The sequence below is a fragment of the Mercenaria mercenaria genome, chromosome 11 (genome assembly GCF_021730395.1).
Source record: "Mercenaria mercenaria strain notata chromosome 11, MADL_Memer_1, whole genome shotgun sequence".
Lineage (NCBI taxonomy): Eukaryota > Metazoa > Mollusca > Bivalvia > Venerida > Veneridae > Mercenaria > Mercenaria mercenaria.
The window spans coordinates 8669071-8696676 of record NC_069371.1 but is presented as its reverse complement, the minus strand read 5'-3'; the positions used below and the strand labels follow the sequence as shown (position 1 = coordinate 8696676).

The following is a 27606-nucleotide window of genomic DNA, read 5'->3' as shown; positions in this document are numbered from 1 at the left end:
TTAAACTATTATTGACAAAGTCAGCTGTTTTACGATTTAACAATGTAGTAAAAATTGTGACTTGCGAATTATCTGATATCGTTCCGAAGCATTATCCGTCTTATAAATTTCTGTTATTTGTTAAGGTAGTATGTGGCCAAAAATGATCACAATGTGTTAATTTCACATTTTAGCCATTTTATAGAAATACAATGAAATATGTTTACTAAAACATGTATCTCGTGATATTCTAAAATCTAGTGACTAATTTTCAATAAATCATGTCCAATGAAATGACAAGCCTAGTCGGCGTCGGGGCATAATACATGTAAACTTTAAAATAATGCCGTTGGCTCAACAGGACTTTTTGCAAAACTGTATTTCTGTAGAAATTATGCTAGATCAATATAGATCTTCTATATATTTTCGTCACCTGACCAGCAGATTTTCCGAATATTTGGTTGAACTGGGGCGTAAGTTGTAAGGGGCCAACCGAAAGCAAAGAACACGACTTAAATATGCGTAAATATCGGAGAATCTTATACGCCATACAGGATTTCAAAATGGAATGAAAAGCAGACGTTTCTTCAATCATTTTGGCTGGAAAACTGCACGTGCCTTCCATGACACTCCTGTGGTATTGACCACGTGTTAACAGCAAATTAAGTATTTGCGTTATATCTTTTGATTTTTCAAGTGTTGTCTAGATACAACTAAATTCATGTGAAATCCAATTGGGAATAACTCTTTGTCAAATAGGAATCATTTTGCTTTATCTTCTTGGCAAAATTAGCAGTAGAAAGTGGTTAAACTGTCCGCTAAAGATTTTGCTTGACGTGAAAGCATTTGTCTTAAGTAAGTGGCTGCGAGAGCATGTTTTTGAGTTACCCACATTTTCTTAAAAATATCACTATCCACTGCAGTTAACTGTGCAAAGTATTGCGTTGGTAGGGAAAAACGTTACCTGCATTAATTGTGGCATTGCATTCAACAAGAGGAACGAGAAAATAGTGCTTTTTGTGATAGCATTTGGACTTTAGAACGGACATTTTTCGAGTTAGGCGATCTATCCAGAAATATGCCAAGTTTTGAGCGAAAATCCTACCAAACTGATCTTAGATATCAAACAGAACGCAGCGGTGACAACAAATTGGTCATTTATCAAGGAACAGTAGCTTGGGTTTGGTTTTCAAGCTGTTTGGAAATATGTTTGCTGTGGAAGCATTGCGGTTTGTCCAGGTTACAAGCAAAACTAAAGCAGACACGGACATATGTTATATCACCGGAGGTACGCATTAATATATTAGGACTTGCACCAGCTAGGTGTCATTTTACAAAAATATATTTTTAAAAACTGTACCTTCAAAAACACTGTTTTGTTTACGAATTCTGCTTGGCGTGATACCCCAGTTGAAATGTCACAAGTCACGTGATTGTGCACCGTGTATACCACATTGTATAAAAAATCTTCTATAAAGCATGGAAAATAGTAAAGCTTGAATAGCTAGGTCATAAAAGATAACAAGTCTTCATAAAATATGTAAATGAAAATATCGTCATGAAATATGGTAATTTTAGAACAAGACCATCATAAATTTGTTATGTTTTGTCATTTTAAATTTGACATAAATTTACTGACTCCTGAATTGTGTTTTATTGTAGCATATAAACCAAAGTATGCTAGACTTTAGATCAAAGTTTTATATTAGTTTATATCTGAAATCTACTTGGTAATTGTTGTCTTCAAGCTGTCCCCTTGTACAGTAATGTAAGGTCACAATTATTATATCATCTTTATATCATATACTGACCTTTTAGAAACCTATAATTACAGTATCTATGGATTTATTACAGCAATTTGATTGGTTTAGCCAAGACTTTAACCCCTTTCATCATTTTTGTATCCATGTTGCATTAAAGGGACTGGCCTCCAGATCGTTCAACAACAACAAATTTTTTTTTTTTTTAGATGTCTGGAAATAAATGCTATATTTCGTAAGAAGGCTTTAAAACTTAATTACTGACATTAAACTATATGTTATGGAAACACGTGAAAATTTGCTTTTTTTACTACCTTTTACGATGAAATTCGAAAAGCGTTTGTAACACTTTACTCAAGTTAACTGTCTCAGTTATAAATATCTATATTTTGAAGTCATAATTCACTTATTCTGCTATAGCGCTATTGGTAACGGCAGTTATTTCCACAGAGGTCAGGGGTTTCGATTCCTGACGCGGTCATTTTTTTTTCTTGATTTGGAATTTTATAAATATTTTAGAAACTAAAACTTGTATTCTAATGTTCATAATATTACCAAATTTGAAAGAAAGATTTTTTTAGCCAAATCTGGAGGTCAGTGCCTTAATGCCAAACCTGTGTTAGTAATACAATAATGATTTCTGTTTTTCTAAAAGTTTTCTTTATAGATCGATAAACATCAGCCTTCCTGCGTAGAAATTAAAAGGGGTATCATCAGGATATTACTATATAAAATATTTGCAACCCGCCCGCTTAGCTCAGAAGGTAGAGCGTCGGTCTACGGAGCACGGGGTCGCGAGTTCGATCCTCGGGCGGGGCGTGTGTTCTCCGTGACTATTTGATAAACGACATTGTGTCTGAAATCATTAGTCCTCCACCTCTGATGCATGTAGGGAAGTTGGCAGTTACTTGCGGAGAACAGGTTTGTACTGGTACAGAATCCAGGAACACTGGTTAGGTTAACTGCCCACCGTTACATAACTGAAATACTGTTGAAAAACGGCGTTAAACCCAAAACAAAACAAAATATAAAATATTTGCAGCTGTCACCAGGGTCTTCCAGTGTGGTAAAAGATGAAAATGTTTTAACTAAAATTTAAGGTGTCCAAGAGAATTTAAGTACAACAGATATATCATTGTCTGAGGTGGTATCTCTCATAAAACTATGTCGTCACAAAAGCCACTTGTTTTCTTAACCAGTAAATTTTGTTTTGAGAAAGCTTTTGTGAAAGGATAATTTGTTTTGATAATCTTGTAGATTTGAATGGTTGATTACAATGTATATATACATGAACTGGTTACAGACCACCTGCAAGTTGGTCATCAAATTGTTCAATTTTTTATCAAAAACATGTAATTAATTGTTAACTTTTGTTCTGATATAGAATTATGGAAGTATTTACAATGTCTTGGAATAGGTGAATCTTTTCTGCATGATGTGATAAAATCCTGCTCTGATATTTTGGTTCTAAAACAAGAAAATAAAAAGTTTATGAGAAAAAATGCCAGATTTTTTTTCTGACAGGTTGTCAGTTTCTTTCCCAATGAATCTCTTATTTTATAGATATGATCTATGCATGTCTTAAAAACTAAAAACTTAAATCAAAAAGATAACATCAGTGCATTTCATATATTTTTTTAAGTGCTGCTTTGAATTTTACTTCAGACTGTATTCTTCAATTAAGATTTATGATGGTGATGTATATTTTTGCCCAGTCAGTTTTGAAGAAAGATATACAAAAATCAGGAAAATTTTGCCTGAATGTATAAATACTGTTCATCAGGTAATATATGCGCTGAACTTAATTTTGCTGAACAAATATGCATTTTTCTCACTCATTAGCCCTTAACCCTGCTAAATATCTATAATGAACTTGTCCATCTTTCAATTTGGACAGTACCATTAACTGTTAAAAGGGGTGCTTATCAAAAAGATAGTGACTGAATGGCAAACAGTGCAGACCATGATCAGACTGCACGGATGTGCAGGCTAGCTGATCTTGGTTTGCACTAGTCGCAAAAGCTGAATCAAGGTTTAAGGATCATGACAGGTTTAGCACCACATCATCCGACTTGCCCCTGTGAAAAAGGTTCATGAACTTCATGAACTTATTCATGAAATAGTTCATGAATAAATATTCATGAGAATCAAAATTTGTGTTTCATGAATTTCGGTATTCATGAACTTGTACATGAACAAGTTCATGAATAATGAAATTCATGAAACCTAAATTTTGATTCTCATGAATATTTATTCATGAATTTTAATTCATGCACAAATTCATGAATATTGAAATTCATGAAACATAAATTTTGATTTTCATGAATTTTTATTCATGAACTCGATATTCATGAACTTGTTCATGAATATTGAAATTCATGAAACATAAATTTTGATTCTCATGAATATTTATTCATGAACCTTTTTTAAAACAAAAGAAGAAGAAGAAGAAATTTCATGAACTAGTCAAGGAAACCTGGTAGGAGTGTAACACTATGAAACCTGAGAGATCTGCATGTAATGGAATTCTTTTAACAATTTCGGTAGAGCTTGATACAAGAAGAAATCCTGTAGGTCAAAGAGTTGTTCAGTTAGCCTGGCCAGAGTATGGAATGATATTTAGGTAAATATTACACAATGCCTGCTGACTGTTACAATTTACTCACTGACACTCCCATTGTGCTTACTGGTATAGTAATCATGCATGCTGGCACCTTTAACACGCTTGTTGACAATGATACCACGCTTGTTGACAATGATACCATGCTTGCTGACAATGATACCATGCTTGCTGACAATGATACCATGCGTGCTGGAAGTTACAACTTCTTTGCTGCTCTATATCATAATTTCATTTGGCAAAATGACAGTGCCGTGGACCGTGTTGGAATATTTCAACATGCCGAGACTGTATATAAGCAACATTGCACAGTTACAATGCTCACAGAAGAAAATACACGATGTGAACACACAATATGAAAGATGCAATCAGCCGCTAAGCAAATTGAAAGTAAGCATAATGCAAAGTGCAACATTGCACGTCACATTTTGATACCAGGGGGCGCAAGTTCGTAGTTTTCACGAAAGGTAACGGGAATATCCGGCCTATAACGGATTTTAATTAGCTCTTGGCTAAGTGTCAAAACAGTCATCACTGACTCAAGTTCATATTCTACATGTTCAAAATGACAGTTTGACACATTATCAGCAATCTTCAAAATTCTGTCCTTAACAGCCAGTTTAATTTGTGAACTCTCAGGAATTTCAGACTGTAAGTCTTCCATTTATATAACACGTCACTTGTGAATAAACGCAACATTAAAAATAGATAAAGTTAAGACAAATGGCGATTTGCAAAAAGGGAAAGTAACTATTGTTAGATCTCTATACATATTCGGATATCCTCGATAATCTTTCCAGCAAATAATTATTCAAAGAACGGACAAGGCAGTCTGAAAGAGAGCTAAATCCCCCGCCACTGCTATGGATAGTGACCTTGAACTGACATGGCTGAATCATGAATTCTGCACAACGTCTTGATGAGGTGATTATTTGACTCAAGCTTCATAAAAATCCTTCAAGGGGTTTAGGAGATACAGAGCTCAAACCTTTGACCTCGAGTTGTGACCTTGACCTTGAGTTGACATGGCTGACTATTGAGTTCTTGATGAGGTGATCATTTGACCTAAGTTTGATGAAATTCCTTCAAAAGGTTTAAGAGATATAGAGTGGACACAAAATTGAAGGCTCAAACCTTTGACCTTGAGTTGTGACCTTGACCTTGAGCCAGCATTGCTGACTCATGAGTTCTGCACGTCGCCTTGCGGTGATCATTTGACCAAAGTTTAAAATGAATTCTTCAAGGGAATTAGGAGATACAGAGCAGAAGCAAAATGGGAGGCTCAAACCTTTGACCTTGAGTTGTGACCTTGACCTTGAGCCGGCATGGCTGACTCATGAGTTCTGCACATTGCCTTGATAAGATGATCATTTGACCCAAGTTGATGAAAATCCTTCAAGGGGTTTAGGAGATATAGAGCGGACACAAAATGGAAGGCTCTAACCTTTGACCCTAAGTTGTGACCTTGACCTTGAGCCGGCATGGCTGACTAATGGGTTCTGCACATCATCTTGATGAGGTGATCATTTGACCAAAGTTTTATAAAATTCCTTCAAGGGATTTAGGAGATATAGAGCGGAAACAAAATGGAAGGCTCAAACCTTTGACCTTGAGTTGTGACCTTGACCTTGGGCGGACAAGGCTGACTCATGGGTTCTGCACATCGTCTTGATGAGATGATCATTTGACACAAGTTTCATGAAAATCCTTCAAGGGGTTTAGGAGATATGGAGTGGACACGAAAGTGTTACGGACAGACGGACTGAAGGACGGAAGGACGGACGGAGACCATTCCTATAACCCCCACCACTTGTGGCGGGGGATTAAAAAACACGACCACTTGAACATAGCGCCTCCTGTTATCAAAAGGTGACATATACTTTTGAAATGACATTATGCTTACTCCTATTTTGCCTAGTGCCTGATTACATTTTCCTTACTGGTTGATCACATCGTGAATTTTGTTCTTGGATGCACCAGATTAACCAGTATAACCATAGCATGTTGAAATATTCCAATACGGTACAAAGCACTGTCATTTTGCCAAATGAAATTATGATATAGACATCAGGGTCTAAGCAGCAAAGAAGTTGTAACTTCCAGCACGCATGGTATCATTGTCAGCAAGCATGGTATCATTGCCAACAAGCGTGGTATCATTGTCAACAAGAGTGTTAAAGGTGTCAGCATGCATGATTACTATACCAGTAAGCACAATGGGAGTGTCAGTGAGTAAATTGTAACAGTCAGCAGGCATTGTGTAATATTTACCTAAATATCATTCCATACCAGAGACTGTTTTTTTTAGTCTCTGCTGAGACAATGTGACAATGACATTTTCCACCCTCGACAAATGACATGTTGAGTAAAACAGTAAACTGGAGTGGGATTGGGAGCATAATAAGAAGTAAACAATTGCTGTATAAAATACAAAACATTAAGTTAAACAATGTATAATTTACTTTAATCTCAAGATTGAAATTCAGCTTTGCTTCAGGGTCGTGAAAACTTGTGACATTTTAAAAGGATTTTATTTTTTTAAAACGAACAATTTATGACAACACCATAATTACTTATTTGATTTTCAGTATACTCATGTTCCTTTTAAACCATTCCTAACTGTAGTATGATAATTATTTCCTTCTTATTTGCTGCACAAACTTCTCAAAAATTGCTGAATGACATACGCAAAAAAATTTCCCAGCATGCAACAAAATAATGGAAACTGATCATGTGACATTTAATGTCCATGAACATGCAGGAAAAGTTCATGAACTTATTCATTTATTGTAAAAGGTAATATCCCTAAGTTTTATGTTTAATGAATGAACAGTTCAGAAACTCACAATTGGGTTCAAGAACTGGTTACACTGAACTAGAAAAAGGTTTTGAATTTTAGTACTTTTAATGAACCTGTGTTCATGAACAATTTTGGTTCTTAGTCTAAGTCTAGACCAACAATAACTACTCAGGAACTGGTAAAGTTCTATATGTTCTTGAACCAATGTTCAAGAACTATCATTGTTCTAGAAACACAGTCTAAGAACTGTTATGCTGGTTCAAGAACAGTTCTTTAAGTTCTTCAGAAGTTCTTGAATGTTCAAGAACTTAATACTAGTTCTAGAACATTTTTTACAGGGTCATAACCCTGTAGCTCCTGAATCGCAATTTCAATCATTATCTGAATTTCATTTTCAAGTTCATGAATTTCTTAAATTATTTAATGGATTTTCTGAAATGTTCATGAACTACATTTACAAGTTCATGAAATGAAAGTAATATTCTTGAACTTGAAAGTTCATGAATTTAAGTTAATGAACTTTCCCTTGTAGTTCATGAACTTTTTTGATAATTCATGAAATAATTCATGAATTCTTACAAATTCATGAAGTTCATGAACCTTTTTCACAGGGGAGTAGCTACCTCAAATGCCTGTCCATCAGTACAGTCTATATCCTGCAATAACTTGGAAAGTACAAGATGTCTTTTTCGTGAAATTTGGTACAAAAATGGATTAATATGCACTTCATTTTTAGCTCGACTATTCATAGAATAGTAGAGCTATTGCACTCGCCCATGCGTCGGCGTCGGCGTCGGTGTCTGCGTCCGCGTCCGCGTCCCGATTTGGTTAAGTTTTGTATGTAAGCTGGTATCTCAGCAACCACATGTGGGAATGGATTGAAACTTCACACACTTATTCACTGTGATAAACTGACTTACACTGCACAGGTCCCATAACTCTATTTTGCTTTTTTACAAAATTATGCCCCTTGTTTGACTTTCAAATTTTTGTTTAAGGTTTTGTATGTAAGCTGGTATCTCAGTAACCACTTGTGGGAATGGATTGAAACTTCACACACTTATTCACTGTGATAAACTGACTTACATTGCACAGGTCCATAACTCTATTTTGCTTTTTTACAAAAATATGCCCCTTTTTTGACTTAGAATTTTTTGGTTAAGGTTTTGTATGTAAGCTGGTATCTCAGTACTCACTAATTGGAATGGATTGAAACTTCACACACTTGTTCACTGTCATGATCTGACATGCACAAAGCAGGTTCCATAACTCTATTTTGCTTTTTTACAAAATTATGCCCCTTTTTCGACATAGAATTTTTTGGTTAAGGTTTTGTATGTAAGCTGGTATCTCAGTATCCACTAATGGGAAAGGATTGAAACTTCACACACTTGTTCACTGTCATGATATGACATGCAGTGCAAAGGGTCAATAACTCAACTTTGCATTTTACAAAATTATGCACCTTTTTAAACTTAGGAGTTTTGGGTTAAATTCTTATATGTAAGCTGGTATCTCAGTACCCTCTAATGGGAATGGATTGAAACTTCACACACTTGTCCACTGTCATGAGCTGATAAGCACTATGCAGGTTCCATAACCCTATTTTGCTTTTTTTAAATTATGCCCCTTTTTCGACTTTCGTATTCATTCAATCGACAAGGCTGTTGAATAGTCGAGCGTTGCTGTCCTCTGACAGCTCTTGTTATTATGCTTGTCAGTTGCTAGCTGGAGTATTCAAATTTCACAAAGTAGTACACCAGAATCTTTTTATTTCCAGTTATATAACACTCTCATTCTATATTTTGCAAAATTAAAAATAAAGGAATGATATGTGAACTACGGTTTGCTCCAAAACTTTACAGATTGTAATCAAGATTTCAAAGAAGAGGTCCTGTTTAATTTGTTTTAGAACTTTCCAGTGCCTGAGTGGCTGGTACAGTGATGATGAAGACTGGTTAATATTAGTGCATTATATGTTATTCAAATTAAGAGGAAATGAATTTATTTGTCATGTAAGTAGATGTCCACATTATAATGTAGATTTTGTGCATTTCCTTTCAACAGTTTGCAGTTTTATGAATAACAGTAATGTAAACTTATGATGTTTAATTCTAACTTAGATATTTAAATATCAAATACATTATGTTCAGTTATAGACCACCTGTGAACAGAAACAGCCTATGAAGACCACTAAATTTGTCTCTCAAATGTGTATTTTAACCTGTACTAAATACATTTTTTTTTCTTCTCAGGGATTGTGGTCTTCATGCAAGACTGACTAAGCTACATGTTTTCATTGTGACTGAAAGATACAGTTGAACTTGCATTAAGCAGTCACCACAGTTAGCTAATGTCTGCTGCAGTCACCACAGTTAGCTAATGTCTGCTGCAGTCACCACAGTTAGCTAATGTCTGCTGCAGTCACCACAGTTAGCTAATGTCTGCTGCAGTCACCACAGTTAGCTAATGTCTCCTGCAGTCACCACAGTTAGCTAATGTCTGCTGCAGTCACCACAGTTAACTAATGTCTGCTGCAGTCACCACAGTTAGCTAATGTCTGCTGCAGTCACCACAGTTAGCTAATGTCTCCAGTTGACTTTGTTCTGATTTTAACTTGCCTGAAGCAGCCAGACATCTAATGTCCCAAATTGACCTTGTTCTAATGTTAAGCAGCCAATTAGCCGCTGTTCCAGATTGATTTTATTCTAATTTTAAACAAATCTAATTTTAAATTGTTTTAAAAAGCCAGTCAGCTTAGAATGCCCAAGATTGGCTTTGTTCTACTTCTAACTTGTTCTAAGCAGCCAGATTTTAACTTGCCGGTAATTGACTTTTTGTCGGAACATTAATAGAGATAGCATCGCTCCCATGGCTAGCTGCTCAATACAGCTTTGACTGTATATACTGTCAAACTTACATACAGACTGTCTGGTTCTAAAGAGAAAAGACCATGATTTTTTATACATCTGAAGGGATGTATTATGTTATACCCCTGGTGTGTGTCTGTCCGTTAACAATTTCGTGTCCACTCTGTAACTCTTGAACCCCTTGAAGGATTTTGAAGAAACTTGACATAAATGTTCACCATATTGAGACGAGGTGCAGAGCGCATGTTCTGGATGGCTCGTTCAAGATCAAGGTCATACTTAGGGATCAAAGGTCATACCTGAACCCCTTGAAGGATTTTAAAGAAACTTGACACAAATGATCACCACATCCAGACTACATGCAGAGCGCATGTTCTGGATGGCTCGCTTCAAGGTCAAGGTCACACTTAGGGGTCAAAGGTCATAGGACTAGGTTTCATGTCCCCTCTTTAACTCTTGAACTGCTTGAAGGATTTTAAAGCAACTTGGCACAAATGTTCACATGTCATCAGAGCACATGTTTCGGATGGCTCTCTTCAAGGTCATGGTCACACTTAGGGGTCAAAGGTCATACCTTTGGGCATATGGTGCTCTTGTTGTGTCTTAGATAATTAACATCTGAATGAAATATAATGTTGGTATTAGATCCATTATTTCCTTTGCAGGAACATTGGACAGGCTGTTTTAATAGATTCAGTGTTGAAAGGCTGTAAGCTCTTGTGAATCCCAGGTCCATACTGTATGACAGGCTGATAAGGAAATGAAGTACAGGAAATGATAAAATTTTCATTAAAGCATTCATATTATCTTGGGGTAACAAGTTCTGAACTGTTGCACATGCAGATTTTGTGTTGCGTTTTTATGGCTGGTATGTATTATTTAGCACAGCAGCTGTCAGTGTATGTCAGTTTTAGATATGTCAAGCATATCATTTAGATGTTCTGTATCAAATTTCTTATAGATATATGCACATTAAGGCTATCATTAGAGAGGGTGATTTATCCTGTGAAACTGCAGAGCCTTGCTCGCTACTGTTTGAAGGTTACCGTGTCAGTGTTTAAAGGCGATCTAGTGTCTAAATTGCCAGCACTGGGAGACATTGATTTTTAGTTTTGAATAGAGACATGCATGCATGACAAGAGAAAAATAATTTGATATTTTGTCATATCATTATTTGTGTAAAGTTAGTTGATCATGCTAATGGAACATTTTCACATTCAGAGGGATTCATTGTGATGAAGCTACCTGTGGAACTTACTAGAATTGTGTAAGATTTTAAAAACCGAATTTGTAACAAGATTTTTGCAGATTTTGTTGTTATGATCAGGCGTATTATGTCTGACACGGTGAAGGATCTGAACTGAGATAAAACATTCTATATTCAGTATTTTCATACATTGCACATTACAGAATTCAGACTTTTACTGTCACAAAGTATGAAAGTATCAGCAAAATTCATCTTAACGTTGTTGTTGATTTGGATATATTTTGGTTGTTTTTATTTTCACTAATACTTCAAACATTTTTACCATAAGCTTCAACTTAATTGAAAGTAGTCTTAAAATTATTAATCAGCATTACCTCGGAAAGTATAATCAGCTTTATAGTGTGAATTCCTACAACTAGTCTGTGTTCAGACAGTATGATTTGTTCAAAGGAGATAACTCCTGAGGCTATTCAGATTTTGTATAATTATGTCCCTTGTCTTCTCAAAACATAAATAATCAGAGCCAAGACTGATGAAGTCAGAATTTTTATGCCCCCAAAGGGAGGCGTATAGTTTTTGAACCGTCTGTCTGTCAGTCTGTCGGTCTGTCGGTCTGTCCGCATTTTTCGTGTCCGGTCCATATCTTTGTCATCGATGGATGGATTTTCATATAACTTGGCATGAATGTGTACCACAGTAAGACGACGTGTCATGCGCAAGATCCAGGTCTGTAGCTCAAAGGTCAAGGTCACACTTAGACATTAAAGGATAGTGCATTGATGGGCGTGTCCGGTCCATATCTTTGTCATCAATGGATGGATTTTCAAATAACTTGGCATGAATGTGTACCACAGTAAGACGATGTGTCGTGTGCAAGACCCAGGTCCGTAGCTCAAAGGTCAAGGTCACACTTAGACATTAAAGGATTGATGGGCGTGTCCGGTCCATATCTTTGTCATCGATGGATGGATTTTCAAATAACTTGGCATGTATGTGTACCACAGTAAGACGACATGTCGCGCGCAAGACCCAGGTCCGTAGCTCAAAGGTCAAGGTCACACTTAGACGTTAAAGGTCCAATACTAAGGAAAGTGAACATTTTAATTTCTTTTAAAAAGCACAGAAACTATTTCATTTTATTGGAAAATGAAAGCTGGTATGTAGAAATTCGAAATAAATCGCAGTATATGTACAATTATTTTTTCTATGAAGTATGAAGAAAGTTAAAAAGACCTGGGGGGTCATTCTGTCGATTCATTGAAATTTCAACATAATACACATACATTTCTTTGAGTTCCAAAGACCTTCTGTAAATTTTGACCTGCCAATCTTCATTATTTAGTGTCTTGCAGAAGTCTATGCACTGGCTATGAAAAAAATTGCCAACTCACTTTCCCTTAGTAATGGACCTTTAAAGGTCATTTTTCATGATAGTGCATTGATGGGCGTGTCCGGTCCATATTTTTGTCATTCATGCATGGATTTTAAAATAACTACGCATGAATGTGTGACACAGTAAGACGACGTGTCGCACGCAAGACCCAGCTCCGTAGGTCAAAGGTCCTAAACTCTAACATCGGCCATAACTATTCATTTAAAGTGCCATCGGGGGCATGTGTCATCCTATGGAGACAGCTCTTGTTTTTTTTTTTTTTTTCTAAAATAAAAAAGATTATCTAGTCGGTAGCCAGACTATCCTACAACATGAAGCAGACAGAACATTCTTGAGTAGTTGAAAATCAAAATGAGTCACACCATGAGTAAACCAACATTTGCGACCAGCATGGATCCAGGTCAGCCTGCGCATCCGCGCAGTCTGGTCTGGATTCATGTTGTTCGCTTTCAAAGCCTATTGCAAGTAGAGAAACTGTTAGCGAACAACATGGATCCTGACCAGACTGCGTGGATGCGCAGGCTGCACCAGGTCTGGATCCATGCTGGTGGCAAATGCCCTGTTTTCTCATGGTGCGGCTCAAAATGATTTACAAACTGACACAGAAATCATAGAATATATCATAACTACATAGTTTATTTTATAACTTTATGACTTGATTTAGAAATGATACTCATCTTTAAAAACATTAAACTTACTTTACATTTTCTGACAGAAATTGATACGATTTGTTTTACATGCATTGTAAGTGAACTAAAAAAGAAAGTAGAAAAAACAAATGTTTTCACAGTTGACTTGTCTTTAATCAATCATGAAACATTTCTTTTTTTTGTAGTTTAAACAATTTCATTGAACTTATAAGCAGCTAGAAAATTGCTTTTGTTAATCAGTTTAACCAATGTTCTAACATGAGTCAATGTAAAAAAAAAACAACAAATGAACAAGAATTCCCTGTATACTGTGATTTGAATACTAATGTGGACGTAATACATGTTATCTGTTGGTTCACACACTATTTGATTTGTATTTTATGCTTATATATAGTATTGAAAAAGAAGATTTTTTGTTCTGCAAGCTGCAATATGTTCTTATTTATAAAATTATGTGCTTGTTTGTGTATTAGTTTTAATTAATTCATTCAAATTTTTTATGTGGCTGGGAATATTGGTGTAGGGAGGGGGTAGGGGCTGTAGGAAATATAAAGGTCATGTTGAAGAATCCCTTAGCCTGCTGGCGGCATGTGATTCTGCCTTTGCGACCAGTGCAGACAAAGATCAGCCTGCACATCCGTGCAGTCTGATCATGGTCTGCAGTGTTCGCCATTCAGTCAGTATCTTTTAGGTATGCATTCCTTTTAAAAGTTAACAGGTACTGTCCAAATTGAAAGATGGACAAGTTCATTATAGCAATTTAGCAGGCTAAGCCCATTAAGGAAATATTCAGAAATATATAGCCATGTTGTTCACAGTTGGTTAATGTCATGACTTCTGAGGGACATTTACTGTCCAAGATAGATTGTTATCTACAGTATTTAGTTTTGCTCTCCTCATTTCAGCTAATGCCAATATCTAAAGATCTCCTGACTTAATGGTAATGTCTGCAAGGATAAAATTTAACTAATAAACTGCATAAATTGCCAAAAAGATCATTTTGAAATGACTGTGAAAAGTTGAAATAGATGGGAACAACCATATGCCATTTTGTTATTTCTACCCAGATAGATATTTTACAGATTCTGATAATTTTGTGCAATCACAGTCAAATGGAAAAACAACAAACTTGTTAAATTACTTATGCCTGGCACTAAACATTCTTTAAGGAGTACAGATATAACATATATCGCCCTTAAGGCTACATGAAGGTTCAGACATAAAAATTTGTTTTCGATTTTAGATCAATATGCTTGTCCCCTTTGGCAAAGATCACAGTTAAGTACTGAATTTTCTGTCCTAATTAAACCCTTCTTCTGTGCTTGTTTGTTATACCTGTCACATCTTACAATGTAATTTGTCACAATATTTTTACATTGATTTTGGTCACATCTCCACTGTTTCACTGACATTTATGTCACCGAGTGCGGATTTTGTAATTCGAAGTGTTATTCCCTGTTTCTTTCCTATTGTATTAATTAAAAAACTGACTGTAATTTATAAGGGTTTTGGATATAGCAGTGATGTTTTATAATTTTCATTCTACATTTTGCCTATGTGGATTTTCTTATTTATCAATATATAGTTACTTACAATAATTGGATATTAAGCATTTACAATTAGTCAGGTTTGTAATGCAAACAGATATTTTATTATTTAGTGTGTGTTAGGTACAATTGAATTTTCTTCGGGGACTCATTTTAGCTCGACTTTTCGAAGAAGAAGAAGAGCTATTGCACTTGCCCCAGTGTTATCATCTCCATTGCCATTGTTAAAGTTTTTGATGAAGTCAAATATCTCTGTTACTGACACAGCTATTGACTTGAAACTTAAAATAATTATTAACTATCAAAGTCTACAGAAGCAGAAACAATTCCCATAACTCTGGTTTGAATTTTGACAGAGTTATGCCCCTTTTTAACGTAGAATATTTTGGTTTAAAGTGTTGTAAAGTTTTTACTGGCAAAGCTCTAATTGAGAGTCAGGCACTTAGAAAAGTTGAGCGTGCTGTCTTATAGTCAGCTCTTGTTATGCTTTACATCAGGTCACCTGGTAGGAGTGTAACACTATGAAACATGAGAGATCTGTCTGTGATGGAATTCTTTGAACAGTTTCGGTAGATCTTGATACAAGAAAAATTCCTGTATATAAGGTTCATTAATACATTGGCCTAGTAGTTTCAGAGGTGTTGTTTAAAAGAAATGGTAGGACAAACACACACAGCGATCCTTACTAGCTCAACCTTGTGCAAAGTAAGCTAAAAGTAAATTTCTGAACTGGCGACTGACCATTTGCAACATTCTAACTAAGCACAGAGTCTCAAAGAGTACAATTTACAAAACTGAAGAATGCTATGGTTCACAACAAAGATTTATTTTCCCTTCATTGGTGTCATTCCACCCTCAACAAATGCAGGGTTTTTTTTTACGACTGGGGGAAGAGGCCCCAGCCTGTCATTGGGGGAAAAAAATAGCGCGCGGCGAGCAGTTTTGGGGGATTTTTTCACTCAGGGGGGAATTTACAATTATGCATAATAAACACTTTAAACTATGTTTTTATTACATATTCTTGCAACTTTTAGCAACTATACACACTGTCACTTAGCAATAGATGGACTTGCACTAATGTTCACTTATCATTGTAACAAGGTGGGTGGGGAGAGTTGAAATGCTCAAATCATTGAATATTTAAAGGTCACATGCTTTTATTCACAAAAAACGCTTTAAAATAAGAGTTGCTTTTGCAAGAGTCATCATATTATTATTAAATGCATACTTTTGTTGGCTTTTTATTTCAATTGTACTAGAAAATCTTGTAAGAAAGGATAAAAAAAGTCCGAAAATCACGATCGCGAAAACGTGTGACAAATATGAAAAAACGAAAGCAAACATTAAAAATTCTTGATAAAATACCCGTTTTAAATTTCATCTTTTCACCAGAACTATTCCATACTTATAATATCTGATTACTTAAAACATTTATATTTTATTTTGCTCTAGCAAATTACCTCGGCAAAAATTTGCGTAACTGCCGACTGGCTTATTTAATCGAATCAAGCACATGAAATAATTACTTTAAATTAACAACACATATTACACAATACAGCATTATAAGCTGTTACCGCTAATTAACAAGAGATACAAACACGATAATCTGACGCTGCATTGTTTATCAATCATCTATATTACATACTGATGATAACCATGTGTCAGTTGTGCGTGGCGTGATTGACATCTGTCAGTAGCTAATTAACATACGACGCTCCGCCTACTGTCATACTTACGCTGGTGTCGACAAACAGTATAAAGTTCACTGGGATTTTGATTGACAAGGGGCAGAGCTTTCGAACTCGTTACGCATCAAAGAGTATTACCGCAAGACAAGCAGACGCCCACGGCATATTATGTGCGGGTCAGATACGAGTTTTTATCGATTTTCGCTGGTCAAAATTGGAACCTCGGGTCCACTGAACGCTCTTCTAACATTTTTCTACTATTTCTCAAGGTTTTCACACCCATTGAAAATTGTGAAAGACCGTCTGCAATTGTGAACGGGTCCGATATTCGGTCGGGAAAATCGCTGGGAGTAATCTCCATTGCTTTGTTTACGATTTTTGAGGGGGAATTTCGGACGTAGGGGAATTTCGACTGCGGTAGGGGAAATCCTTGGCTGTGGGGGAAATCCTTGGCTGGGGGACGAGGCCGATATTCGACCTCTGCTTTAGAATAAAAAAAACCCCTGAAATGACATGTTGAGTAAAAACAGTAAACTAAGTTTACAGTGGGATTGGGAGCGTATTAATAAGAAGTAACAAATTGCTGTATAAAATACAAAAACATTAGTTCAACAATGTATAATTTACTTTAATATCAAGATTGAAATTAAGATACTAGCTTTGCTTCAGGGTCGTGAAAACTTGTGACATTTTAAAAGGATTTTATAGTTTTTAAAATGAACGATTTATGACAACACCATAATTACTTACTTGATATTCTGTATACTCATGTTCCTTTTAAACCATTCCTAACTGTAGTATGATAAATATTTCCTTCTTATTTTGCTGGACAAACTTGTCAAAAATTGCTAAATCACATGTGCAAAAAATTTCTAAGCATGCAACAAAATAATGGAAACTGATCATGTGACATTATGAATTTAATGTTCATGAACATTCACGAACAGTTAATGAACTTATTCATTATTGCAAAAGGTAATAAACCTAAGTTTATGTTTAATGAATGAACAGTTCAGAAACTCACAATTGGGTTCAAGATCTGGTACTCAACTAGAAAAAGGTTTTGAATTTTAGTACTTTTAATGAAACTGTGTTCATGAACAATTTTGGTTCTAAGTCTGATACCAACAGTAAATGTTCAGGAACTGGTAAAGTTCTGTAAGTTATTGAACTTTTGCAGTTTTTGAACCAATGGTCAAGAACAATCATTGTTCTAGAACCACAGTCTAAGAACTGTAATGCTGGTTCAGGAACAGTTCTTTAAGTTCTTCAGAAGTTCTGGAATGTTCAAGAACTTAATACTAGTTCTAGAAAATCTTTTACATGGGAAAACCATAACCCTGTAGTTCCTGAATCACAATTTCAATCATTATCTGAATTTCATTTTCAAGTTCATGAATTTCTTAAATTATTTAATGGATTTTCTGAAATGTTAATGAACTACATTTACAAGTTCATGAAATGAAAGTAATATTCTTGAACTTGAGAGTTCATGAATTTAAGTAAGTGAACTTTTCCTTGTAGTTCATGAACTTTTTTGATAATTCATGATTCATGAATTCTTACAAATTCATGAATAAATTCATGAACCTATTTCACAGGTGAGCTGAGTATGTTCAAAAGTAGAGAAATACCACTGAAATGCATTTAATGATTAAAACAGCAAAAAAAACTCCCCAAAACACAGGAAGTACCATTATAGATTTTAATTTATTGATAAGATGCATAATGTTGTAGGATTGATTTAGTGATAGTGAAGATATAATATTATATGAAACATTTATTTCAGAATGATCAGTTATAGATCAATAGTGATGTTGTAAATCATAATTAAGGAAAATTGAAGAAAGAAACTCCAAATAAATGAAGAAGTTCAATTGGTAACAAGATCATAAATTTACTGCTGCAGTGATTTTGGTTTAGCTCTGTTTAAGCATTGTCCCATAGGTCTGTGCATCGTCTAACAACAGTACTTATAAAATGTTTTTGTTTACTTGTAGAGTGATGGTTGGCATTTGGCCCAAGGACGCGTGACCCCACTTAAGGGTCCAAGAACAGTGACCATTCCAAGGACTGATCGAGGATTTGGATTTACTCTCAGACATTTTATTGTTTACCCACCAGAACCAAAAGACTTTCTAAAGGTAGGTTCTGTTTATATTTCGTCCTGTAAAAATTGATTTTTCAAAGCCAAGGTTAATCTGCAGTTTTGTGACCAAAAACATATAACCATTCAGCATTTCATATAAGCATTCTATCAAAAATATCAGTGGATAAACTAGGTAAGAGCATGTAGAACGAGGTAATTAGGAAAATTAAGTTATACTTAAAATGGGTTTGTCAAATTGATGAAAAATCACCTCCACCAAAGCTATTAGGGACAAGACTTAGTACGTTTGAGTTAAAGGTTCATTTGCTTATCTGGTTTGTGCTACACAGTTTCAGCAAAAGCATGATGGGCCTTTCAGAAAGTGGGAATTACTTGAAGGTGAACTAGGGCATTGCTAAAAAGTCTACCAAGTGGTTTGGGCAGAGGCATTCTTGGTTGCTCATAGTTACACCCTGTATTCAGTCGTGCTCCTGTTAGATTTTCTTTTTGTAAGATTCTCAAATTTTCTCACTTCTTCCTCAGAAATAATTTTTTGTAAAGACAAATATCGTGTTCAGCCAAAAGGAGCTTATTTGAGTGGATGTCTGGCAGTTTTGGTCAGATACTGAATGATTATTAGGAGATTGTACTGTTTGATAATCTGTATGGCACCAGTATAAATAGCTGATCAGTTGGTTAATAGGAGCCAATTTCCAGGGTTTATGGCATAAATAAAACAGGTGTGTTCTTCCTGATTGATAACTTAATGAACCCAACTGTTCTCACCTGTGCTCACTTTGTTGAGATTTAATGACTTTGGAATTATTTTTTTTACCTTTGGAGTAGATATGTTTGTCTACATTTTTTCCTTTGAGAAGAAAAAATTGTTGTAGAGCAGTGGTTCACAGCATCCACCTACGTAGAAACAGTCTGGTGCTTGTTCGTTCATTCGTCTATCCATCCAAGGATTAGGGGATACTGATTTGAACATTGTTTTGTTGTTACATTCTGGGTGAAAGAAATCTTGCAAAATGTATACCAGTCATGTTTATAAAAATAAAACCCACACAATTCTGGATGTTGATGATGTAAATGATATTGTTTATGGTATGGTATAAAATGTCAGAGGCATTGCTCTGATAGGTAATTAAAGTAAATACTTACTAATGATACTACTGTACAGTTGACTGGTCAAGGACCCTGTCATTGATCCTATCTCTCTTAGTTCATCTGACATTTAATGGTAAACAGATTTGTCCAGAAATGCTTATAGGTAAAATTGTGTGAAAATGAATTCTATCATTATACATTGGTAGTGTTTTTAGAACTTTTCAGGTTACAACCTAGTAGAAGCTCAATAGATATAGCACAAGACTACCAATCAGGTGGCCATAGGATTGAGTTCTGTTCACGTTGTTGACTGGAGATAGTGTGTTGAAAGTCACTCTTATTATGTGGAGAAGTTGTCAGTGACTTGTATGGGATAGGTTAATGACTGGTATTAAGGTATGGGATAGGTTAATGACTGGTATTAAGGTATGGGATAAGTTAGTGACTGGTATTAAGGTATGGGACAGGTTATTGTCTGGTATTAAGGTATGGGATAGGTTTAAAGACTGGTATTAAGGTATGGGATAGGTTAATGACTGATATTAAGGTATGGGACAGGTTAATGACTGGTATTAAGGTATGGGACAGGTTATTGACTGGTACTAAGAATCCAAGGACTCTGACTACCATAATTATATAACTGGAATACTGTTGGAAAATTTTGATCAAAGCTATTAACAACCAAAAGAATATTGTGTGAAGCGCTCAGGTCACTCTTATTCATGGTTACTATAGTACTTAAAAAAAGTCTGTTTTGAACTAAATTGCTAGAAGTGCATATTGTGGTGAGAAGTGGTTTGAAATAATTATATTGCGAGAATGAAATAAAATTGAAATTTTTTAGTGTAAGAATTAAGTGATTTCTCTGATAGTTTTACAGCACAATGAATAGAAAATGATTTATAGGCTGCATAGAATAAACATGCAATTAATCAGTCCTGTTAGTTGCATGTGCCAAAGCTGGGTAATCACTGTATTCAGATTATTTATTTATAATATATATCAGGTAGATTTATGTAAAATTTTGTAATAAATGTTCTTTTCTTAGAATCAAGCATAAGTACCAAGATGAACTTTTGTTACCCGAGATAGGAACATAGACAAAATAATGGTTTTGTACTGCATGCTATGCTTTAGTGCTAATTACATTGTTTACTGAGAAAACTCGTTTACTAAAACAAGAGAAAAATACTGGCATTGATGAGTAGATAGGAAACTATTATAACTAATACCACATGAGCCTGTTGTTTATTTTATAATGATGTTTACTGTTATTTTATGACTGGTTTGTGAATCTCCATTAGTGATTTCAAATGGCAAAAGGTTAGATGTAAAGGTAAGATTTGTTCTGGCCGACAGGTGGTAAATGTATTTTTACAGAATTAGTTGCTATTTTAAGTTGTTTCTTTCCAAGGAAATCCAGGCTTATCTTTTCTGAATGCTTAGTCTTGACTTGTTGTGTCTATATGATGGATTAAGCAGAGGAAATTTCTATGATTTTCTTAGATTTTTTTTACATCTTGCGGAATTTGTCATGGTATGCAGATGGAAATAACTTAACCAGGGCCTTCATCTAGACCTGAACAATCCAAGCTGTAAATTTCAGGATCAAATTTACCTTTTTCTATGCTTAGAAAAGGTAACAGTTCGACTGATGATTTTCATTGTTTAACCCAAACTAAACTGGAATTCCCTATGCAAAATAATTTTTTACTTTCATTAATCAGTAATATCATAAATAAAAGGTAAAACCAGTGAAATATTTAGTGACATGCAGCGAAAGTTTGATGTGAAAGTAAGATGAAGTTGAAATAATAAAGTATTAAGATTCTGGTAATTTGCTACCATTTTAAAAGCAAAATTATGGTGTTCAACTTTAAATGATGAAGAATAAATGCTGCTGCAGACATTATTACAGTTATTTATATATTTAGCAGCTGCATCAAATCTACCGTTTGTATTTTGTCAGCAAAAATGACTTGTTACCTCCTGATTTTGAAACAGAAAGGAAGTGAAAAGAAGACAAATGATTGCAGAGATAAATTTATCTGTTAGTGAGAGTGATTGATATAGATGGTATGAATGTAACAGGATTGACGAGTGCAGACAGATGCAACATGTTACCTAGACGACTGTTACCTGTATTATTGTAACCCATACACACTATATCTCCTGTATATCTTTGCTAATAGTTTTGTATTCTTGAAGGTTTTGTTACAAATGTATTTATTCCTGCATGAAGTCTTTCCAAATTGTTTGATAAAGGTATGACATGAAAAATGTCATCTGTATAAACAATGTTTCTCTCCCCAAGATGTGTTGTTTCAAATGAAACAAGTTTTTTGTTCCAAACACTTCAGTTTTATTTTGTTGGCAACATACTTGTTGTTGAAATTTGCCTTTCAAACAACACTAAGAATATTTCCAACATTTTTGTGAAGTTATAAAAGAGGTGGATCATGATTTTTTCTAATTGCTTTAACCCCTTTTGTTTCGAAACTCCAAGTCTGTAAATGGTACAGCTGACACTTGCCAATATAACTCAACACCATCACTGCCCCAATCTACTTCAGACCTCCCATCCTTTCCCCACCCGGTCCTTCTTCAAGCATCCTTGATCATCCTTAGCCTCCATTCACCTTCTCCCTCCCACTGCCAAAAATGTATTATAGGAGGAAATTATTAATTGTATCTGGAACATGCCTAAATCATCTATGTTCTCACCTGCAGTTAATTAAGTTGATCCATTATCATGATAAAATACCAGAAATACACATCTTGCTGCAAGGAAAATGCATGTTTGCTTGTTTGCTCCAGGAACTTGTACTGGTATTGTTTTATGGTATCATCAGTGCTATAAAATTTACAACAGCTAAGTAAAGGAAAGAATAAAAATCCTGTTACAGGTTTTCAAGTAGGGACTTCTTAAAATGAAGGATACATTTTCCATGGATTAATACATTGGTGCTGTAAAACAGCCTATTGGCTGTTTACAAAGACTGTCCTTATAAACACCTTGATATTATACTTATTTTAATGTCAGCTTTGTAACTCAGATGGTGTTGGAAATGAAAAACATTTGTCTTGAAAAACTTCATAATAGGGCCTTCAGAAATAAGAATTTTGTGTATTTGTTTGTTTCACTTACATATTTACTGTAGGTGGGTAGCTTTAGTTTTTCTCAGTTGATTAGCTCATCTGTCTCTGTATTGATTACCTGTATCCGTCTTATTTTGTTTTTTGTCTTACATTAAAGTACAAGTGTAGGTGATTCTTTCTCTCTGAGTGCTTTGTTGTTTTGCTAGCATTTCTTCTAGATGACAGGAATTTGGCAGCATTATGTAAAATGACATTAATAAAGATGGGGGGTATCCTAGTGCTTATGGAATGATTTATTATATGGCACAAATGTTGTTTTCCTTCTATGACATCAGATCCTGTTTTGTTCCTGTAATATAAGTACCTTGTTATTTAGTAACTTGTTTGTCATTGACTTTTTTTGTAGGGATTGGGGGTTGGAGACCCTGGTAATCACTGTCTGTAGATGAACTTGATTACTTAATTCAGTGATGGGGATTCACTTTAAATGTTCAAATTTTGAAATATCAAACTTTGTCCAAATCATTTAGTTAAAACTTTTGGTTTCTGTTATTTCTTGTTAATTGTTACTTTGTGAACCTCAAATTTTACTTGTAATTTGTTTTTTACTTGTCTGAATGACTTTGATAAATCAAGTGTCAACTCTGATTAAATAATACAGAAAATCAAATGATACCATTATCATTCAAACTAAAACAATAACATGTGTTATATTGTATTGATATTTTTCTTTGCCAGGTTATTGTTGAACATGTTCAACTGAGTTACAGACCTTTGTTTGCTAGGCATTGTAATACTTGTCCTTGTTTTATAGAACATTTTCACTAGAGTTATAGTCCTTGGATTGCCAGACATACCTTTCCAATTCTATCTGAGGGTATTTCATCAGAGTTATAGCCCTTGTTTTGCCAGACAGTTAAACTATTGGCAGAACATGTTCAACAAAGTTGTAGGCTTATTTTAGCAGACAGTGTAATACTAATTGAGCATTTTCTGCAGAGTTATTGCCCTTTATTTGCCAGGCTGTATTTTATAATTGTGTTATGCTTTTCGGTCAAAGTGGACTTGATATTGCCATAAATAATCCAAACAAAAGTTCCTGTTTGTTCTGATACAATTAAAGAACAACTAAGGGGTAATAATTGCAAGCAATAAAAGCACATAAACCCCAAACTTCTTAGAAAACTGCTGATTTTTAATGGAATGAAAGAGCTTTATTGGCATTTACTAAACAGAGAACAGTAAAACATATGTTTGTTCAGATCTGGCACTAGTGATTTATTGACATTTCATAACAAGTCGAGAATAATGGTACTAAAATAAGATTATTTAAGCTTAGTTAAGCTTAAGACAGAAATGGCAAAAATTGTTCCAACAAGTAACATGTAGTAAATTCAGAGTAACATATGTCTTTATACACAGGTAAAAAAAAATTGTTATATCAGCCAATACAACCTTTAATAATTTCTTGAGTGGAGATACTTTTATAACCACTGAAAGAGAATGTAATAAAAATCATCAGCATCATAATTTTCAGAAGATATTTGTAATTTCCGCAGAATGTTACGACCTCAGTGGTGAATATTAATGCAAAAGGTATTCAGTAACACAAAATAATAATTGTTGCCAAGATTTCTTGATCATTATGGCAAGGTGGTTTTTATGCTGATCTTTTTTCCCTGACTGGTTCTTATTATTTTTGCTTATTGTTCATTGTATCCTGACTAGAAGAATTACGGGAATTATTGCGAGGGTTAATGCTGAATGAGGTTCGTTATAGGGTTTCAAAATACTCATTTTGTTGGAATAAGTAGTCCTCCATTTTTATACGCCTGTCTCTGAAAGAGCGGGGCGTATTTTGTGAACACCCATGGCGGGCGAGCGGTCGGCGTCCAAAAGCATGTCCGCTCTCTTAGTCGGACAGTTTTCATCCGATCTTCTCTAAACTTTGTGACAATGTTTGCAGGCATAATATCTCGGCCAAAGTCAATAACCAGCAAAATCGCCCCAGACACTTGGGTTATGGCCCTTGAATTACTCAAAATCTGCAAATTTAGCCTTGTCCGCCTTCTAAGTCAAACAGTTTGCATCCGATCTTCACCAAACTTGGTGACAATGTTTGTGGGCATAATATAACAGCCAAGTTTGATAACCAGCCAAATCGCCTCAGGTACTCTTGGATTATGGCCCTTGAATTACTGAAAAACTGCGATTTTAGCCTTATCCGCTCTCTAAGACGAACAGTTTTCATCTAATCTTCACCAAACTTGCTGACAATGTGTGTGGGCATAATATCTTGGCCAAGTACGATAACCGCCCAAATCACCCCAGGCACTCTTGGATTATGGCCCTTGAATTACTCGAAAAACTGCAAATTTAGCTTTGTCCGCTCTCTAAGTCGAACAGTTTTCATCCGATCGTAACCAAACTTGCTGACAATGTTTGTGGGCATAATATGTCGGCCATGTTCGATAACCAGCCAAATAGCCCCAGGCACTCTTGGATTATGGCCCTTGAATTAGGCCAATTTCGATGATGGGTGTATTTTGTGACAGTCTGCAACTCTTGTTGCTTTTAAAAGGATATAATTGACTGATGGAGTCTTTCAGCATCAAATTTCTGGTGCAGTTTGATAAGATTGTTGAAATCAGTGTCTCAAACTTGCTTTAACTGTAACTGCTACATAGGAATGAGCCTTAAAGGTCAAGGTCACTATTGGAGGAAAAGGTCTTTACTTTGAAATATGTTAGGTATTATTAGAGACAAGTTTTGAATGATTCGTAAGGTTCTTTGTCAGATCATTTACATTCTGTTTCACAATTAAAGGTCAAGGTCACCGCTAAGGTCAAAGTTATACAGTATAGATCTTAGATCTCAAGATAACTGTTATCTCTACATTTCAAAAAGTATTTTTTTTTGTTCCAATTAAGAAGTCATTAAACTTCTTTTCCACATTAGGAATATATAATTTTTAGGTTTATTGATGATTGCTGGACATATGGCATGTCCTTCCCACAGCTGCATATTATATTTTTCAAAATATGGCAGATATACATATATAATTAGTAGGAAAAAAAAAACAGAGGCAGAGCCTCTGATGATTGAGGCAGTGTGCCAAGTTACATCATATATTGAGTACTGAGATTTCACAGTCTATGACAAACTCATAAACAAACATTTTAGATAACACTTTTGTCATTGAAAAATTTTCCATCTGCAAAAAAAAACTAAGCAATTTCCAGGATTGTGTTATTTTCGTGTAGTGTTTTGCAGATAGCTTAAAACCACCTTGGATATTTTCCCCTCGTGCATTTCGTGCTTTTTTCGGATAGAATATTGTTGGATTTCCTGCAGCGATAAATTGTGCAGGGGATGACAGTGAAGCATAATGAATAAGCTTTGATAAATCTGGACTACCTTATTAAGTTTGAAATTTAAATGTAGTTTTAAGAATTTGAAGTTTAAATGAATGCATGTTGGTATACTTCTTATATAAAGGAACCCTGAACTGTTACTTGTGGCATTAAATGCAGTTAAAGAGGCATCTTTTGCATTCCAACTGTTCACTGAAAATAGTGTCATCATTTCGTGAAACTAAATTTAGTTTGAGTGACAATTCTGTTCAGTTTCTAAGGTAACTGCAAATAGTTAGCGGAGATAAGATGAAATTAGTCCAATTAAACTTACAATTTTCAACTTTCTATTCACTGGCATTGACAAGAAAAAATGATAATACTAAGAATTTAACATTTGAGCATGAATTTACATCTGATTTTGTAGATGATATTCATAATTGCATAAATCTAACTCTGAATATTCTGTCGATTAAAGAAATTGTTCATTTTGAACTTCAGATGTAACGTATTAACCACCCAGGGAAAGGTTGCATGTAAATGCGGTTGATTTGTGTGGAAAACATAATATTGAAACATTAAATGATGATTATGGAACGTAAATAAGCACTTAAAATTTCACGTTAATGAAGAAAGCATGTTCGTTACTCATCTTGAAGTATCTTTGGAGTGTTTAGAATATATTTTTTCTCATTGAATATTTTGCTTGGAAAAGTATAGTTCTTGACATGTAAGTGCTTGTGTTGAATTGTCTTATTATGCATACTTTTGAAAATAAGAGTACTATTTCAAGATTTTTTGCTGTTTAAATGAAGATACAGTATCTGGAGCACTGTTTAGAAATATTCAACTTGGAACATGAAAAAGATTGTTAAAAGGCAAATTTTAAATCATATTTTTCGGAGTATATGCACAATAATTTTAAAGTGAATAATTTAATCGGGAAACAGTAAAGATGTATTCTGTGGAAGAATTTGATGAAACAGAACCGGAGTTAGAGATGCTGGAATGGGCTGGAATGGTATGTATTTATTTTGATGCCTCCCTATTTTAAATCATAAATGCCCTGCAAGTGGCAATTTATATAGATTTATTGACAATCTGGTAAAATTGATGAGAGACTTTAGGAATATGATTTTTAAATTAAATATAAAGAAATAAAAAAAAAAACATCTAAGATTCAAAAGAAAACATGCATTAATGCAGGTTGAGGAGGAGTGAGAAAGTCAACAGTCTTGTACGTAGTTTCAATTTCGTTTTATTCTAGTGATTGCAGTTGCTTGTATATATATGTATACTGGAAGTCTACCATTGTCTACTATTAGGACTATTTCAAACCTCTGGTAGATGAGAATGGGGTATTGTTGATGATTTAAATATTTAAGGAAGAAAGATTCAAATTACCAACCCTGGTCATGTTTGCTTCATTCCTTGCTGTGCA

At 34.8% G+C, this 27606-nt stretch overlaps 1 protein-coding gene across 8 annotated transcripts in view; it reads left to right on the top strand.

Annotated features, from left to right (window-relative positions):
• The window catches only part of LOC123531429 (rho GTPase-activating protein 21-like), a 94599-nt gene that overhangs the window by 22470 nt on the left and 44523 nt on the right, over window positions 1-27606 (top strand). For 5 of the 8 annotated variants that reach the window (XM_053518503.1, XM_053518501.1, XM_053518500.1 and 2 more), the window contains exons 1-2: window positions 9121-9174; window positions 18515-18658. In XM_053518503.1, the coding sequence (XP_053374478.1) occupies window positions 9136-9174; window positions 18515-18658 (183 nt within the window). In that variant the 5' untranslated portion in view covers window positions 9121-9135. Of the gene's footprint in view, window positions 1-9120; window positions 9175-18514; window positions 18659-26033; window positions 27187-27606 lie in introns of those variants that run through there. The other 3 variants (XM_053518499.1, XM_045312380.2, XM_053518502.1) reach the window with 2 other exon arrangements.